This window comes from Priapulus caudatus, unplaced genomic scaffold, assembly GCF_000485595.1.
Source record: "Priapulus caudatus unplaced genomic scaffold, Priapulus_caudatus-5.0.1 Scaffold81, whole genome shotgun sequence".
NCBI classification, from domain to species: domain Eukaryota; kingdom Metazoa; phylum Priapulida; class Priapulimorpha; order Priapulimorphida; family Priapulidae; genus Priapulus; species Priapulus caudatus.
In genome coordinates, this window is record NW_014577142.1 from 166,183 (window position 1) to 185,104 (window position 18,922).

Consider the following 18,922-nt stretch of genomic DNA (forward strand, 5'->3'; position numbering starts at 1 on the left):
AAATAGATAGATAGATATATAGATAGATAAATAGATAGATAGATATATAGATAGATAGAGGGATAGATAGATATAGGCCGTTTGGTGGAGGCGTTGTTGTGGGTGGACACCCTGCTATCCTGGAGCGTTTTTTCAAAGAAAAAGTCCGAAGAACCAAATTTCCCATGTTCTAGACAGTAGGGCAAACTGCTGCAGAATTTCTTGTTATACCGTGTAATGCCATCGTCCCTCCTCTATCCTTCCCCTTCTCTCTCTCTGTCCCTTGCCACTCACCCGCCATCCGGGCACGCGCGTGTACGTAAGCACACACAAAACACCAAAAAACACTTATCACATTGCACAGTGCTGCCATCCCATGAGCAAATATGATATTATTGGAATATAGAATATCGCTTCCTAATGAAATAATGCGTCTATCTAATACGAATAAAGGTACAGTCCGAAATAACCTGTTATGTGTGTGGTTACATTCTAAAAACTAGTGCACACGGGGGAGTGCATATGAGAACGATGTTTTTTCAATTGATTAATTAAAATTATAATGAAAACACCTACCATTTTCAGAGCGGATAAGCCACCAAGTACACCCCACAGCACATAGAACAAGAGGTGTGCATCAGTGTGAAGCACAGTTCCTAAGAATGTCACAATGCAATGCCCAAATAGTGCATAGCCCTGGAAGAAATTATTCATAAAAAATTCAAAACAACTCTCAAAGTGACCAACCAATTTATATTTACGTAAGTAACTATTAATTTTTAATTTTTTGGCATATTCACAGCCGTAATGACCTGCTTGACAAAAGCAATAACTTCATTAATATGGTTACGTCTACTCGGCACAGATTACATAACAACAGAACAATGTGAAACTCACCATCATTGAAAGCATTTGCAATAAACTCATGCGTGTATTGCTGAGGTATGCAATGAAATAGGCAAAGCAACCGCCTCCTAGCCAGTAACCGAAGCATACTGCAAATGCTGTGCCCATGAGAGTGCCATCTTGCTGCAAGTACAAATGAAGACACAGACAAACCTACATTAGTAGTCATCGTTATAAAACGTACACCCACTACAAAGAACATTATTGACATTTCTATTGAGTAGGAGTTATACAATAAAACCAACTTTACTGAATGGACACTTGTCTATAAAGGACATTTTTCAAGTTTCCACAGAATGATACTGATGTACAGGTTTCATTTTATGTCTCAAAAGAAATTGACAACTGGCATTAGCAATGTGCAGAAATTGTATTGTGCAAGTTTTATTATGCAGAATTTACATTCTAACCAGGGGTTATCTTACCACGGTGTGGCCAGAAGATTTCATTCCATACAGCAGAAGTGCAATAAGACTAAACACCACCATCAGTGGCCCATAAAGTTCTCCTGGAGTTGTCATTGGACCTTCTCTTGGTCTTTTGGGAATCAATGAATGCAGTAACCTAAATGAAAAATTACAAGTAATGAATACTAGCTCATAACTCATTGAAATATCATTAAACCATAGGTGCCAGAACGCATGTTTCATGCAATGTCCCTATGTCACACAGCTGAAAGTTGGGCTCATAGGGTCTATGTCCCCCAGGGTACTGCCAGAACGTACCCTGGTAACTATCTGATATGGTTAGGGTTAGAGAGTAGGCATAGGCGACTCACTAGACTCGTTAGTGGAGTAGGCAAGGTACGGTCCGGCATATTAGATGGTACCAGCAGAGCATATAAATCACGTTGATTTATATGCTCTGGTACCAGGGTACGTTCCGGCAGTACCCTGGGGGACATAGACCCTCTCAGCGAGTTGGGTACAGGTCTAGAATTGGAGAAGAATATTACACTACTGGTTGCATTAATATCGTACATGCTTAAATATTTATATTATTTGACATCAAAGATAAATAAAGTGGCTGCTGCCATATGACACGTACTGTATCACTTGTTTTGATCCTGATGAAGAATTTCGTTTTACAGTGGGAGCTTATTACAAACACGCCATTGTATTTATACAAACCTACTATTTATCTGAGTCACTTCATGTTTTAGATAAATTAATGCATAATTTAATTGAAATTAATAGTCAAATATAATATACATCACATATTAATAAATAATAAATGCTCATATTCTGTTGCATGTGGCTGAAAACTGGATTGGCACAAGTTTGCCAGGGTAGGACAAATAATGGTACCACCGGCATTGCAAACCATAAAAATCATAGAGAGTTTCTAAAATGTTAAAGAATTGCTGTTGAATACTGCTGATTCACAATATTTTGTATGTATGATTTGTATTGCATAATATAGACCAGATATAACTGAAAATGTGTCCTAAACCTACATCAACTTTCTTTAACCTTCATAAAAATATTGAATGCTGACTAAAATGCAAATTTCTTTGATACTACCACACACAGATAGCACATAAACATGGATAGAATTAGTAATAAGCTTCTTTAGACTATTCTCTCTAAACTCAGATAAAAAAAACATGGTTAATATATGCACACACAGAATTGACATGTCAATTTTCAAGAAAGATTACTGTTTAAGCATAATGGCAATTATTGGAGATGTGTTGAAAATTATACCCACCGGTCTCTTACTTCAAACGGTTCGACATCAAAGTAGGGTCGGAGAATATCAATGTTTCCATACAAGCTCCAGGCCTTTTCTGCCTGCTGCTTGCCTGTTTGCCACATCTAGATAATAGCACCATGACAATTCATCTAAGAGTACATACAAGCCATTTGTAATTACGTAGGTTACTACGCCCTGTAACTCACTATATTCACCATTACACGTTGCAACCTAAAAATATACCAGCATGTTAAAATTTTTTTTGTATTTTAACAGATTTAGTTTTCAATGGTATTTATTTTTTTACTCTCTGCCTTAAAATACTGTATATGCAATTTTATCCACTGTCTACTACTCACAAATGCAGTGACATTTTCTCTGAAATGTGTTTGAGCATTCTCTGGTTCGCCCTGTGAGAATTGTGACTTCTGTTTATCCTGAGAAAACTGGTGAGCCGAACCACTTTCTGATATAGAAAAAAAGTTGAAAGTTGTGAAAAAGAAAACTATGAGTGCTAAAGCAATACAAATAAAGCAATACAGCTGAAACAGCAAAATTAAACATATATATAGAGAGAGATCGAAAATATTGAATTGACAACAACTGGAGACATTATTATGCACTTGTGCATAATAAGGTCTCCAGTTGTTGTCACTTAAATATTTTCTGTGTATTTCTTTCTTGCATTTGGAAAGCTGAACTTCTTATATATATATATATATATTATATATATATATATATATATATATATTATAATATATACACACATATATATATACACAAGCTTATTTCCAGGTATAGGTCGTGTCTGGGTCTGACATATCTTCAAAGCTGAAGCTAATTCACGATATCCCACAAATCCTCCAAAATCCCTAATCAACACGCCTAGATTTCTAGCTGTGTTGTGTTCACTTCTGACAACGCCATTATGGTGATGCTGTTTTCACACCTTGATGTGTAAGTCTTTCAACTGATAGAGTGAACCTGTGTGTTGGGGCTGCTGATGGCATGCGTAACTGATTCCAATAGGTACAACCCCTAGGCCATCCTTAAAAAATTCTATGTTTGCTGTCCCCCGACCCATGATTTTTTTAGTGGGTAAGTAGGTAGGTCATTTTTTTGTGTGAGGCATAATAGTTATTTTAAGTCTGTCCTCATGTTTGCCACACATGCTTTGTGTTTCAGTCTTAACTATAAAAAATGTAAAAAAAAAATTAAAAAAATATGGAACCCAAAATGTAAAAAAAAACTTTTGGGTCGCGGCTATTTTCGTGGGTCGGTCGGAGGACAGCAAACATATAATTTTTAAGGATGGCCCTACCATGCCCTCCCCTATCCGTTCATAAACGACATGTCTTCTGAAATTCCTGGGGAGAATCTTGTATATATATTATATATATAAATGTACGTTGTGTGATAAAGGCGCTGACAATCACTATACATAGAATAACAGGTGGGCTAGAGGATATAGGGGTAATTACCATAATAAACAAATTGAAAGAAGAGAACATTAAAAAATTATCAGCAACAATAGGACGATTAGTATGTGACATAGTGATTTAGCGATCTTCATAATATGGGATAGTTACGCTAAAAGTTGCCAGAGGATATAGGGGTGATAGATAAATCAAGATAGGAGAACATTGATGAATGACTAACAATGACAAGATAGAAAAGTTACAAGCAGGAAAACCTCTACTATAAAGAAATGTAAGATTCGAAACCTGAGGGAGATACTCGGGGACTCACTTAGACTCATCAGCTTGACCTGTATTACAGCATAAAGCTTAAAGCATTGTCACGAACTCGTGAGAGTACAAGTAAAGCCTGCTCCTGTTTAGTTGCCTGTTGTATTTTTTTAACTCTGACTGGCTGGGGTTTCAGACTTATTTCAAAGACTAGAAGTAGTGGTTAATTATTTTTTCTGCTACAAAGACGAAATATAATTTCAACTAAAATATACACATACCTCCAAAATTTACTTCGTAGTCTGAAAGATCTTCACCATTTTCGAGGTCAACAACAGCCGAATCATTTGCCTGTAGATATAAAGGACATAAGTAAAACAGTGGCCAGCGGCGCGCTATGCCAAGTAACACAGTGCTCTGCCTACTACTTGAAGCATGAATATACATATCTACAGGATAATGTAGAAATGATGACAGAAGAAATTTAAGCTAGTCATCCACTTCAAAAACTGATTGGACAACTGACTCTACAGCTACTTTCACTGGCTGAACACATGCCCATGTATCCTATACGGAGTGGCTGGAAGTACGGCAGCTGTCGTTCGTTGAAGCCCCTTTTTGGCATTTGTTTGAGGGCGGAGGCAATTATTTGCAATCTTCTGATGTAAAGTTTACAATAATGTTCATTTTCATACCTAATCCGAGTGTTTCTTACTCATCAAAACTCTCAAATCGTGAATTTATTTCCCAAGACGTTATTTCAAAATCTGCCGCCATCTTTGTCTCGTTAAGTATGAAAGCGAATGGACTGTCGTACCTCCAGCCTCGTAAATTAGAGATACGGCTGCCATACTTCCAGCCACTGCCTATTCTATAACTATCTATTCATTTAAACAACCATCCACTCTACCTATACACGAATCCTCCAACCCACAAATCCACCCATCTATCCATCCATTCATAAATACATGTGCATGTACATATCTATGTACACACACACGCACACACCAGGTCCACTCCCCGCCCCAACAGTACGATCGTCATCACAACTACAGAGACGTACTGCAACTCTCCCATTTTGGGCGGGAGAATTCCCGTTTTGGGGCCATTTTCCCAAAATCTCCCGTTTTGCCGCTTAAGTTTTGTTTTCTCCCGCCCAAATAAAAAAAAGAAGTGTAATAACTATTTAACAAAAAATGGCTAATTCAGGCCTTCAAAATGCTTGGTAGCTACAGCAAAGCCAGCAACGAGGAAGTACAACCCATAACACACTTCAGTTTGACCAAAAGAAATAAAGTGACAGAATTAAGGTCTGCAATATCTACAGATGCCTTTTCACTTTAGTTTCTTTAATAAAATGAAACAAACAAATGTATAAAAAATTGCTTCCGCGATCCGCGCGCTCAGAGTGTGGTCTCCAGTTTGCCAAGGGGTCCAGGCTGGAGAATCTCCAGTTTAGGTAATGCTTAGGGTTGGAGTCTCTGCAACTAGGTGCTAGTCATCATTTTTAATAGAAATACTCATTGACATTGCCATTGGTGCTTTTTTTACTTTGGTTTGTTGGGAATTATTTGGCAGCACATATTTGCTGCCCATATTGAGAGCAGGCAGCAAACTAACCCTTGTAGGCAGCAAACTGCTAAACCCTGTTTCAGTGTTTGTTTGTTCAGACAGACAGTACACTGTACTGTGCACAGGTACTTGGAGCATTTCAACAAAATATAATGCTAAATAAATACGAAATCTATTTACTACCAAAGTCTTAAAGCCGCACTATGTGCATCTAAACGCTAATTTCTCCAGTACTAGACTAGCAAATACTTCGTGTCATGCCTAATCACACTACCTTATGGCAAAATAAACTCTAGTTCCTAAAATCACACAAAGTGTGACGAAATTCTCGCGTTCGCTCCCGTTGCGCAGTTTATGTAAATGGCTGTCGGAATCAGGAAACGCCCACTGGCGCTCTTAGTGACCTCATTTTTGCGCCGCAACGCTGCAGCGTTTTTGCAACGCTCCACTGGCGGCCATGACGAGGCTCGTACGTGAGTTGGAAAGCAGCGTGGTTAATTGTTTCCCAAAATGCAGTGCGCCGCCTATAGCCCTGTACTTGCAGCCATTTACATATACTGCGCAACGGGAGAATTTCGTCAGGCTTTGTGTGATTTCGCGTGACACAGCTCGGTTACGAAACATCAGACAGAGAATTTTTTATTAACCAAAGTGATACACTGTTCTTCAAATAGAAACAAAGATGATAAATGGTTAAATATTTGGTGTTGTATCGTATTGAAATGCAAGCGAGCGTCAGCGAATTTTGGCAGCACGCTTTTCCTATTTGCTATATATTTATGTGTCAGTGTGTCATAGGTCCTCATGTCCCCAGGTACTGCCGGAACGTATTCCTGGTACGTCCGGTATACGGTAAACGTTACGCTCGGTACACTATTTGATTAATGGTTAGAATTAGCGATTAGTGGTTTAGGGTTAGGGATGGGGTTAGGGTTAGGGTTCAGAGTTAGGGTTAGGGAGTAGGCGTACGCGACCCTAGACCTTCCAGTGTTGTCAGGTTTTCGAGACCGGTCTTAGCCCGAGACCTGTCTCGAAGACCGGTTTTCCTTGGTCTCTCGGCTCGGTCTCGCCTCGAGTGGCATGACCTCGGAGCCTTCGGACTCGGACTCTGAGCCCGTCCAGACTTCGAGGACTCGAATTGAGACGGCTCGAGGCCGAACTACATACATAGTTAGTCAGTAAGATGCGTTTTGCGCGCTTTAAATCGCGCGTGGCCGAGTTCACTGCGCATGGCATTCGTATCTACTCGCACGGGCATAATAGCATGGTACACAGACGCGCGTTAAATCAATTTCGTCTACCTGCGGCGTGCAAGCAAGCCTACGTTGTTTTGCCGGAAGGTAGACTGGTATTCTCGCCTATGCCGGCCTGACCTCTGGCTAGATCAATGATACACGCTCTGCGACATAACAGTGCGCGCGCGAACTCATCTAGCCAATTAACCTTTCAGTCGGCACCGCTGGGTTGCACGCTGGTTTACTGGGCTAGACACTGGACAGTATGTTTTACCTTTAAGAGCACCCGTGAAAGCCCACGTAATAAAGATTCAGTTTCGCTTGCGACTGAGCATTGTGAAAATTGTGCATTTTGTAATACAAAGTGAATTATAAGGCAGAAAGGTGTGAATGATGTTCAGAAACCTATTGTGCGAGTACTAGAAGGTGTAGCTACTATATGACCTGCTACCACTCTGTTGGTTATGCAGCATATGACATTATAAGCATTTATACATACTTACCTAGTACAATCATGACCTGTACTGCATGACTTTCAATTCTGCATATTTTCGTTTGTTAAGTTAAATTTGTCATCAAACTGTTGCTTGTTTATGATTGACTGTACGTCATCTGTAGCGAATCGCGAAGGAGAGCGAGTACAGTGTGTTACGCGCATTACATACATTGTATAAATCGACAAATGATGACTTACGCGTAGAGTCTTTATTTCCTAAGTCAGCACGATGAATATGCCTGGTTCCAAAAAGTGTCGACATACGTGCAGTTGGTTATGGCTGACTTTTCTATTTTTTATGAAAACAACTGACAGATCAGGGGACAGAACACCGCCCCGCCCATTTTTTGGAACAAAAACACATCACAGTAGAAATGAGTGCCTTGTCGGTCTATCCCCCCGTTTTTTTATCAAAAACTGGACTCGGAACTCGACCTCAGACCGGAGTGTTGGTGGACTCGACTCGGCTGGCGCGGTACTCGTCGGATCGGACTCGGACTCGGGGTACGACTGGAACTCGGGACTCGGGGGTGCGGACTCGACTACAACAGCATGCCTAGACTCGTTAAGTGGCAATAGTCGAGGTAGCGGTCGCTGGTATATTGATAGTGAAGCCAGTACGTTCCGGTATACCCGGACCGGCGACGCCAGGGTGACCTTCTGGCATTACCCAAGAGTGACATAGATCCTCTCTCAGTGTCAGTGTGCAGGCTCGCAGCCAGCGTTTGTTGGTCAGATGAGGCATTTCGGACAGATTTAGCTGAAAATTGTCGGCATAATATGAAGAGAGAGTATAGCAACATTAAGACTTTTGGTAGTAAAAGAGATTTCGTATTTTATTTAGCGCAAGTTTATTTTATTGAACGCCGCAAAGTGCCTGTAGCTGTAGTAATCACTGACAGCGCGTTCACATACGGAGCGAAGGAACTCGGAGTCGACAAACGACCCGTGTCGCAAACGACACGGACGTCGTTGAAGAGAGCGTTCACCGACGACGCTATAGATGCGAGCTGTGACCTCGAGAAAAAATAAATACAATGCGTCCAAGCGACAAGGGCGAAATTAAACAGGCAGTGGCGTAACGGTACGCCAGCACGTAATCTTAATGTCTCGAGGCTAACGGGTACGCCAGTCCATTGCTTTTCATACTAACGGAGACAAAGATGGCTGGCGGTCCCGCCCGATTTCGAAATAACGCCTGGAAATAAATTCACGATTTGTAGAGTTTTAGATGATGCAAGAACGCCTAAACCCTAACCCTAAACCTAACCGCTAACCATAATCCCTAAACCTACACCCTAAATTCCTAAGCCCTAACCCTAACGCAAAAAAGGGCTGAGACGACGACGGCTGCGTACCTCCAGCCACTGCGATTAAACAATCAAACTCTTCCGACTGACTTCCAACTATTCTGTTTACTTTCGTTCTCGTTCTAATTCCAACCCGAGTCGCGCGTTCACACGGCAAAAATGAACCAGGACTCGGGTCGAAACGACCCGAGTCGTTTTCGTACCGAGAAAACGTCCGTGTGAACGCTCGTCCCGGGACGCATTTGACACGAGTTCCTTCGCTCCGTGTGAACGCGGCTTATATGTACTACTACCAGTGGCAGTGGCAGTACAGTGAGTCTGACCGAGACACACACAACTTCACAACTCACAACTCACAAGTGTCTGTTGCAACGACGACAATCCAAATAATCAATCGAAAATCGATAGTAGTATATATAATGTGATTTTATTTCTATTTTCGTGTAAAATATGTAACCTTTCGAAACCAAGGATATATGATTGATATCATACATTTTGAGGTGATGTCGTGGACGTAAACCACTCTCCGGACGCTGCCATGTTGCAACTTGTAAACGCGCGAGATTACGCGAAACTAGGTTCGACATGTGAACGTGCAATTTTCAGACATTGTCAGACATTTTGTGGAGTTTTCTGGGAAAGCTCAGAAATTCATCGGTATTTCTCCACGCCTGACTTACAATTAAAGAAAATACACCGACTAATAAGTAGGTTGACTCTCTGTCTTTATGTAATTGTGAATATAGGCAAGTGCGTAGTATTTTGTTTGTCTTTTTCTTTGAACGTTTGTGGCTGTCCGAAGATGATCAAATTCCATAGCTGTGTCGATTCGATTCTGAAATCGTGAATACTGCTGCAGTGCTGGGCACTTTCCGTCAGTGCTGTTTTGATAGTGGGAAAAAACTAATGTTAGTGAATAGTGGTAGCCGATATGTGATGTGAAATGTTATGCTTTATTATGTCTTGATTTTTTATATTCTAGTTTATGTGCAATTAATTAGTACGTATTAATAGTAGTACTACTACTAGTAGTAGTACTAGTACTAGTAGTACTAGTAGTAGTATAATGATTAATGTAACCCAACAAGAGTACTACTTCTACTACTACTAGTAGTATCAACTATCATGCCTACTAATAGTAATACCCTACTCTTGAGTCCTTGTTGGGTTATACATTATTGTATCTAGTCTAAGCTAATCTAAATTACCACGCAATAGTACTCATATACTAATAGTAATACTTCTACTTCTAGTATTAGTACTATTACGTACTAATAGTAATACAAATAGTATTACTATTAGTAATACTAATAGTGCCAAATTGTCACATTGTTTTATTGGTTTTATTTTTAGTATTGGAATAAATAATGATTAAAAAAACTGACATCCAAAATGAAACAGCACATCACAATTTTGTGTACTTTATAGTTATAGTTTATACTTTATTAGTTTATACGATAATTAACGTGTGTGGTGTTTTTCTGAGTTGAAGAGATTGTTGAGACTGAGAGTTGATTGTTGAGCTGAGTTGAGTTGATGGATCAAGGATAGTTTGGGACCTTGCACATATATTTTCGCATGTGTGCTAAACTAATCCAGGGTGCTAAACTAGGCTTTGGCTGAGTTGATTGTAAGAATACTAAATTCGCTGCTTCAACCACAGGCCAGCTTGGAGGCTCAAGTTTCAAGTTTCAAAAAGAGTAAAAGAGCGAAGCAGTTCGCTCTTTTACTCTTCTTGAAACTTGAAACTTGAGCCTCCAAGGGCCTGTGCTTCAACTCAACTGATAATAATTAAGTGTCAGTGTTTAAAAGCTAGGCCATTATTCCATATCACCAGATTTGGCTTGATTTGTGTGACAATTGGAATGTAGATTGGTATTAGATAGGGCTCATCACTAATACTACAGATGCAGAGAGACAAAATGAACCATATTTCACCATGTTTGACTTAGGGCGCGCGGAGAAATTACTCTGTGAAAAGAGGATAATTTTCAGTATTAAGTGGCAAAAGCACTCTCTATACTTGTGCGCTCTAACTCAGCCACGGTAATTTTTGTCCAAATCAAAAGTAGTGGTGCTAATCTATCATAACACATAAAACACCTTGGCTGACTTAGGGCACAAGCCACAGGACCCCCCTGGATAAGGGTGGGCAATTATGAAATTAGTGATTTAGAGCACCACCTATGGGCTTTATCACACTTAAGTTTTTGCATTTTTGGAAAATCATTGCCCCATAGAGTCCCACAAATGAAAATCTTTGTGGCTGACTTATGGCACACAGAAATATTGGCATTTAAAAAACGAATTTTGGTTACTTTGTCAATTAGGCCCCTTTAGACCCCGATTTTCGAGGACCCCCTGAAAAAAGCGGACCTTATTGAGGATCAAAAATAAGATTTTTGTCTATCACAAACATATCTAACAATGTAACATTAAAAAAAAATAATTTGGGACAAATCTGGAGGTGTCATATATCACCCTCGGTTCGAAATTGATTAAAAAAATGTTATGTGTCCTAATTGTAATCCGAAAACGAGTTGGGATGTCGAAGGTGAGGGTCAAAGGTCAAGAGGTGTAAAAAAAGGGGGAACATTCCCTCCTTAACTTAAGGTATAGGGAGGAAATGCAGAATTGCGGCACAAATCTAAACGGCTCGACCTAGGCTCGTGATATAGCATTGGAAAACTTTTTTGTGTCAGCGGTGACCTACCATTTTTATGGCTTTATTGAAAGGACCATGAAATGTGCTTTCCACTGACGTGCGAAGAGTAAGTGTCTGATAACCTTTTGACCCCCAAGAGGAGGGTTAAACATGGATTTGTTGGCTGTTAACAAAGGACTGAACTGTGTTTGATGGTACTTGTGTGATCGTGGAAGACTTAAATTTCACAGTGAAATTCTGCATGCAAAACTTACTTGAACAACGTTTACGCGCCTTAAATCATATATGAACTTCATTCTCTATATGAGATTCTGTACGTTGGAACTTGGGAATACAAATACAATGTCAATAGCACTTACGCAAACGTCTGTTTTTAGCTCATCTGACATAGTCAGATGCAGCTTGTAGAATCGCTTGAAATTCGCGTTCCGTCCCGACTCCCACCACCGTCCGTCCGTCCGGATCGTCCGTAATACAGTTTGGGACAACACAGAATCTTGAACCGCTCGCGTACGTCACGCATATCTCGCAATTTGGGGGGTATCGTCAAACGAGTTGGCTGTCCGAAGGCTGGGAGTCAAAGTCAACAGGTCAAGCAGGTGTAAAAGAAGGAACATTCAGGCTCCTTCATCTTAAGGTATAGGGAGGAAATGCAGAATGCGGCACAAATCTAACGGCTCGACCTAGGCTCGTGATAGTCGGTGTATGCATCATGGTCGGAAAGCCATCATTGTGCCTGAAGATTTGAGTCACGTCAATGGGCACAGGAGATTTTAGAGCAGTTTCTGAGGACATGGTCTGACGGAGCGATTGAAAAACTTTTTTGTTTCAAGGGTGACCCCATTTTTATGGCTTTATGGAAAGGACCATGAAATGTCCCTTCTGCTGACATGCGAAGAGTCAGTGTTGGATAACCTTTTTGACCCTCAGGAGGGTTAAACTGGATTGTTACTGTTAACAAAGGAGTGAGACTGCTTTGCTGATTATGAGCCCCCTACCCCATCCTCCCCATTCCCACCCGCTCCCCCGCCCCTCCCCCACCCCTCCCACGCCTCCCCTACCCTCCATCTGCGATAGTGGTGCGTGTCCTTAACAATGATGTGTACCAGCTGCGTGTTCTGCATATCTGCGCCTACAAATGTTGGTACTAGCGCACGGACTGAAAATTTTTACGTTATAATTCGTCAGGCAACAGACCTCAGATGGACGCCAGACGCTCTGCGGCTCTTGTTTATTAAGCGACTATAAATAGTACTACTCGCAGCGTGGGGGCTGAGTAGCATGGCTGATAGTATCCAGATGGGCTAAACGTTGGCAGACTGGTACTCGCTCGCCACGCTCGATTATTCGGCCCTATCAATGTAACTAAGGGCGAGAGGTATGGGAGCGCGTACCAAGTCTAACGTAATACGATGAAGTAGCAGCGCCATCTATCGAACAGAGTGAGAAGAATGTCCGGCAGGATAGGCTCAATGTATATTGCGTCTAAAAGTGCAGAAAGAATGTACTTTCTTCACTTCAGATTAATCAATGCTTGAGCTTAAAGTAATTGCAGAATTGAATGCGTGCAGACCTACGCATAGTGGAAAGGTTGGCCATGCATACTACCAATTGAGGCCAGGTTGTACTGTCCTTGGCATGGCTCTCTCGCGTCGACGTTACAAGTGTGTGCAATGTCGGATATGGTGGAGCATGCTGGCTTGTGACGCTGGCAGAGCCCGATGGTTTACTGTCGTCGAAATGTGTTGATCCTCCCCGACATTAGAAATCGTGTACGGTTATAGCAGGCGTCTGCTTACCTCGTGCCTGCGCATCTTCGTGCGAAAGTTTTGACGTGCGGCACGGCGAAATACGGACACTGTAATTTTCAATTGATGACGTAACTGATAGCGAGTATGCGCGCCGCATGGTGTTACTTTGTTTTGATAAACAATTTAGTCTGCACTGACTCTCTCCTCCTGCTCCTCACGCTCTTTCTCTCTCTCTCTCTCTCTCTCTTTCTTTCTCTCTCGCCCCTTTCTCTCTGTCCCTCGTCTCGTCGCGCTCTCTCTCTGCAGATAAAAAAAATGTTTGCTGAAAAGATCGAGAGCTGCGTACTGCAATCTGCCCCATAACAACAGGTGTACTCGCCACGACTGGAAAATGTTACGTTTATACCCGTAGCAACAGACCTTAGATGAGGGCCTAGACGCTTCTGCGGGCTTCTTGTTTATTAGTCATCGATCACTCAAGTATTAAAGGAATCTTCGGCAGCGCAAGGATTTCCATGGCGAATTGTAGCAGGCAAGCAAACCTGTTCTTTGTAGGCAGGCAAAACTTCTGCTTGCTGCTTAATTTCGGAACCCATAATGATGCAAGTTATTGGCTTATAACTGGTATACGTTGTTGGTGACAGATTCCACATTCAGTCCGAGTCATGCGCCATTATTTTGCATACGAAACTTTCGTATCCATTCTCCTGAAATCATTGTTCAGAAGTAAAAAACACGTATGACATACATTTACAGCAAGACTTGATTTTTATTACGCTGGACTGTGATGCGGGCCATGATCTGCCGAAGGCGCTGCCGAGGATTGCACTTGTGTCTTGCGCAGATCACAGCATACGCTGCACCAGACTTTGATATTTTTGAAAGGATGGGGAACCAGTGTGGACATCGAAATACGCCGATTCAGGAACTGAGGGGCATGTCTGCTAGTGTTGGAACGCTGTTTTAGCGCACTGCGCTAGTCGTCGCTCCTGTTGCATTTTGCATCTCGTAATCAGAATAAGCCCCGCCTTCTTTGTTGATGGACATGAATGGGGCGTCACTGACGTGATCGCAGTTACTGTAGCATACTGTCTTTCGCCACGCTGTTTACTTTCGTAAATAAAGCAGATGCCCGGCCGCATCATTCGCCTAGAAGTGGAACATTTTTAGCATGTTTCACTCGCTGTTGAGAATGAACGAGTCGCGTCATTCATTGACATTGAGGAAGCTTTTTCTCAAATTTAAATTAATCCGAAGTCCCTAACCGCGCATAACTCGATTGTGTAGCCAATGAAGCGGCTAGCTGTGTGTGATGACGTCTTGCCGGCGGCTTATCTGGCTTAGTGGGGCCTCGAAATGGATATCGGAGGCAGGCACTCGGGAACACGCGTGTTGTTTAGCATATATATATACGCTTTGCTGCGTACGGTGTCGGTGAGTTCTTGCGATGATAACGCTCCGTAATTTCTCAGCATTTCTTAAAGGTGCATGGAACAGTTTTTTACAATTTAGTGGTGTCAGTTAGTCACGCATATGTCACAGTAAGTACTACTGTATAACTGCTTCACATACGTTCACCTACTTTTGCACACAGAGGTCGATGCAATTTGAAAATTGTTGGAATATTTATTTTATTGAGACGTTCCAAAGTGCTGTGCTTTTCAGACGAGTCTTGTAGCGCATGTACGTGCGGTCAAGAGCCACAAAAACTCAACACGAATTTCTTCTCTGTTATTGTTTGACGGCGTAAGATGCCCGTGATCTGTCAGGGAGGGGGGTGTATTGTAAGATGGGAGACAGTATTTGCGGTTTGGGCTCCGGAAAAACCAATCTCACTTCAGGGCCATTTTGCATTGGAAGGCTTCTCATAATGGACCCCAACACAGCCTTTGACTGACTAGTCAAGAAAATTCAAGGTCTAATATCGCTCTTTATGTTAACCGCGCGATAGTTCGTTATTGAGAAGCAAGCTTCATTTGTTATCTCTGTCCAACTACAGACCAATCCTCTGACGCTGTGGAGACGTGCAGCGCGGGCCTCGACATTTGGCGGCACGTGCTCCACTGCGACAGCGCTTCATACTTGAACATCCCCGCGGTCGAGTGCGCATATCCCACGGACTGCGGCGTATCATCCGCGCGGGCAGCGCTCAGGATCACAGCACAGCTGTGCACCAATCTTGTATCATGTCTCTCTGGTTAATATGCAATTAACTACGAACGAGTAGTATATTGTCTTTAGAAAATTGATTGCGATCCTGGTTATGGGCCAGTGCTTTGTACGAGGCATCAAGTGAAGTGGCAATAGACTCCATTGTTATTTATGAAGTTTTGTGTTCATGTGTGTGTGTATCACGGACCTGTGGTGTATCATTTTTAGGGCACCATCTCAAACAAATAATTTTTAGCTATGGTAAGCAGTGTTATTTCTACTTAAGCACATCTACCAATGTTAAGTAAATCTTTTGAGCTGCTTCCAACGCATTCTTGTATTATTGCCGACATTGCAATACTTACTGGTAGTTGATTGCAATGTAATATAGATAGCATCAAGTGTCTAATCTGAAAGTCAGGCTAATATGTCTTGGAATGCGTTGTATAGGATCTTGAGATAGAAGTGTTCTATTTGTCCAACTTGCCAGACTCTGACTCCAATTGCAATCGAAATTTAGCCGATATTGTGTTGGAATGCACTTGAAATCGTACGATTGCGACAAAAATCGATAGTGTACAACGCAGCATAAGTGTCTCGATAACCTTTTTGCCTCAAGAGGAGGTTAAAAACATGATTTTGTTGACTGTTAACAAGGAATGAAGCTGCTCTTTGTTATTAGAGCGCCCTCCTACCCCCATCCCCCTCCCCATCTCAGGCCGCCACGACCACACTACGCTCGGCGGCTCGCGCTGATGATTCAACTGTGTAATATAGCGAAGTCATTCAAGTACCAGCTGTATCTCTATTACTGTACTACCAGTAGGTTATAGGCAAAGCCTATCATAGATTTAGATGCTGTATTAGTACGTATCTAGATATATGCTCTGATCGCGAATTGCGGTGGCAGGAAGGGCGGCACTTGATCTCGCTTGGCCAGTAGTTTATCAGAAGAATCCCTGGCTACAGTACACGTCAGTTGAGGGCTGTCGCCTGCGCACTTTTTGTTGACCGTTCACATGATGATGTCATTTGTTTTCTCGTGAGCCCTGCCCTACAGTTTGTTAATGTAATGTTACATTAATTAATTGGAAATGCTTACGCAGTCTAGCAACCACTAATGTCATTCCAGATGGGATGCACTTTTGTCTGTTGCCCATATTTCAAGGCAAATTCGGACACTAAAGAGATTGTTGCTGCAGTTAGTGGCAGTATTTTATATACCATAAACAGAACAAACCATCATGTATTTGATAGCTGTGAGTAATAAGTAACATGTTCTCTATTAGGATTTCGTCGTATATGCTGGGCTACTATATATTATCAGATGTGCTTATTTTTTAAAGTCAATATTTTGAAAACGGTGCAAAAAATAATAAGGCCTAATCTTTAACAAAAAGCTGGCATTAGATTAATGACAATTGTTATTCTAGGCACCAAGATGGCACCATCTTTTGAATGTGAATGTTACAATCAGCTGCATCGTGGTTGTCTAACATATCTGGACTAACATTGCTTTAGCAAACTACTTTCCTCTTGTTATTGCAAGGACTTGTGTGTGATTAGTATGTTTTGTCAAGTAAATCATGGCATTTTAAAGCATTGTGTATTACTTTTTGGTAAAATTTAAGTAATCCCTCTTGAATCTTTTGCACGATGTATGAATTGGTACGAGATTAAGTAAGGCGAGGCTTGTGTAGGTCGATTGACAATGGAAATTGTACAAAAGTGACTCTTAGGCATATGAGACCTTGTTATACTCATCCTGACTAGTCAGGTGCAGCTTGTAGAATGGATGGATTGTCGATTGTCGTCGTCGTCGTCGACGCTTCACAGTTGGGCACAAATCTAACCGCTTCGAAGTACGGTCTACGATATTAGGGGACGGGGGGGGGGGGTAATCGAAACGAGGTTGGGATGTCGAAGCTGGGCGTCAAGGTCAAGAGGATGTCAAGAAGAAGGGGAACATTCCCTCCTTAACTTGAAGGTATGAGGGAGGAAATCGTCAGAATTGCGCGACAATACTAAACGACTGCAACCTAGGATCGGTGACGTAGTCGGTGTATAGCAGCATGGGTAGGGAACCATCCTGTGCTGAACATTGAGTCAAAGGTCAATGGGCAACAGGCATAGATTTTAAACATTTTTTGAGGACATGACTGACGGGAGCGGATTGCAAACTTTTTTTTTTCAGCGGTGACCTTCATGTTTTATGCTTTATTGAAAGGACCTGAATGTGGTTTCGCTGACATGCGAAGAGTAAGTGTGCGGATAACCTTTTGACCTCAAGAAGAGGGTAAACATGGATTTGTTTGACTGTCTGTGTAGAAAGAATTTGACTGCGGGTTGTGCCTAGTTAGAATCTAGTACATGCCTGGATGTATGCTCCAATGTCACAGTGAATTTCAAAGCTAAATTTGGTTGAAGAAGGTTATGGCTCCTTAAAATCGTATAATTTCTATGAATTCTGGTAGCTATAGTGTGTTTGACATGTAATTATCCACTGCCAGTGCACTGCGCATTGCATTGTGGTGGTTGATACGTACTGTTTAGTTTTTGCCTGGTTAATTAAGGTTACGGGTGGCAGTCTGTTTCATGATTCAGCCTGTAGGCTTTGCGTAGGTAAATGGATGAGTGAGCTTACCTATCGCAGGGTTCTCCGCAGGTGAAATTCAAACGGGGGGAGGGGAGGGGAAGGGGAGGGGGGGGGGAAAAGCTAGGGGGGGTTGGGGGTGTATTTTTTACCGTACGACTAATTACATGGGTAAAATCGCCACCACACAGTAGACGGTGTGTGGGGTTCTTGTGTTTAGATAGCCGAGTCTGGTGTCGAGTATCACAGACTGCACAGGTTAGACTAGTGGCAGTGTCAGGTACTTGTGTACTGTCTGGAGGTGCATTGCGTCAGGTATGTCATGGTCTTACGGCAATGTCTTGAGGATCGATTCCGGGCGCTGTCAACTTTATTTGTTGTGGAAATTTCCTCGCGAAACCGGGGCGGAGGTGAATTTAAACAGGGGCGGCAACGATTCAAACGGGGGGGAGATTTTCCGAAAACGGGGGCGGCGGCCCGTTTGCGTCAACGTGGAGAACGGCCTGCTATTCTGTCTTTGCAATAGTTGCTTTGGCTACTATGTCAGCGATGGAGCTTCAATTTTTAACTTAGAACTTAAACGTACGGCATCTCGTGGCAGACTTTCATAAGGCGAACAAATAAAATTTTTGTTTCCGGTACCGACGACCTACCAAATAGGTTGCCGACCTAAGCATGTGGTTGACCAGCTTTTACGAAAATGAAAATCGAACAAATGCATTGATTGGACTTTGAATATAAATTTAGAGATGCAATTGTATCGAAGCATAGCCTGCACATTGCGATCATGCTCAGCCAATTAACTCACCTCTGATAAAGTAAGGAAATGTAACGAACATATGCGCGATGTTTACAAAGCGGAAGTACTAGCGAGTAGGCCT

At 41.9% G+C, this 18,922-nt stretch overlaps 2 protein-coding genes across 3 annotated transcripts in view; one reads left to right on the forward strand and one right to left on the reverse strand.

The window, feature by feature from the left end:
• LOC106804630 (protein YIPF3-like) overlaps window positions 1–9,460 on the reverse strand; it is a 15,298-nt gene extending 5,838 nt beyond the window's left edge. The window contains exons 1-7 of one of the 2 annotated variants that reach the window (XM_014805895.1): window positions 9,374–9,460; window positions 4,550–4,619; window positions 2,940–3,046; window positions 2,596–2,702; window positions 1,311–1,449; window positions 877–1,008; window positions 556–675 (exon numbers count right to left, since the gene is read on the reverse strand). In XM_014805895.1, coding sequence (XP_014661381.1) covers window positions 556–675; window positions 877–1,008; window positions 1,311–1,449; window positions 2,596–2,702; window positions 2,940–3,046; window positions 4,550–4,619; window positions 9,374–9,421 — 723 coding nt within the window. In that variant the 5' untranslated portion in view covers window positions 9,422–9,460. Of the gene's footprint in view, window positions 1–555; window positions 676–876; window positions 1,009–1,310; window positions 1,450–2,595; window positions 2,703–2,939; window positions 3,047–4,549; window positions 4,620–9,338 lie in introns of both variants that reach the window. The other variant, XM_014805897.1, reaches the window with a different exon arrangement.
• A 40-nt stretch (window positions 9,461–9,500) lies between these two features.
• The window catches only part of LOC106821644 (E3 ubiquitin-protein ligase TRIP12-like), a 30,608-nt gene continuing 21,186 nt past the window's right edge, over window positions 9,501–18,922 (forward strand). Inside the window, exon 1 of the mRNA XM_014826534.1 lies at window positions 9,501–9,588. The gene's annotated coding sequence lies outside the window, so the exon portion shown is untranslated. The remainder of the gene's footprint in view (window positions 9,589–18,922) is intronic.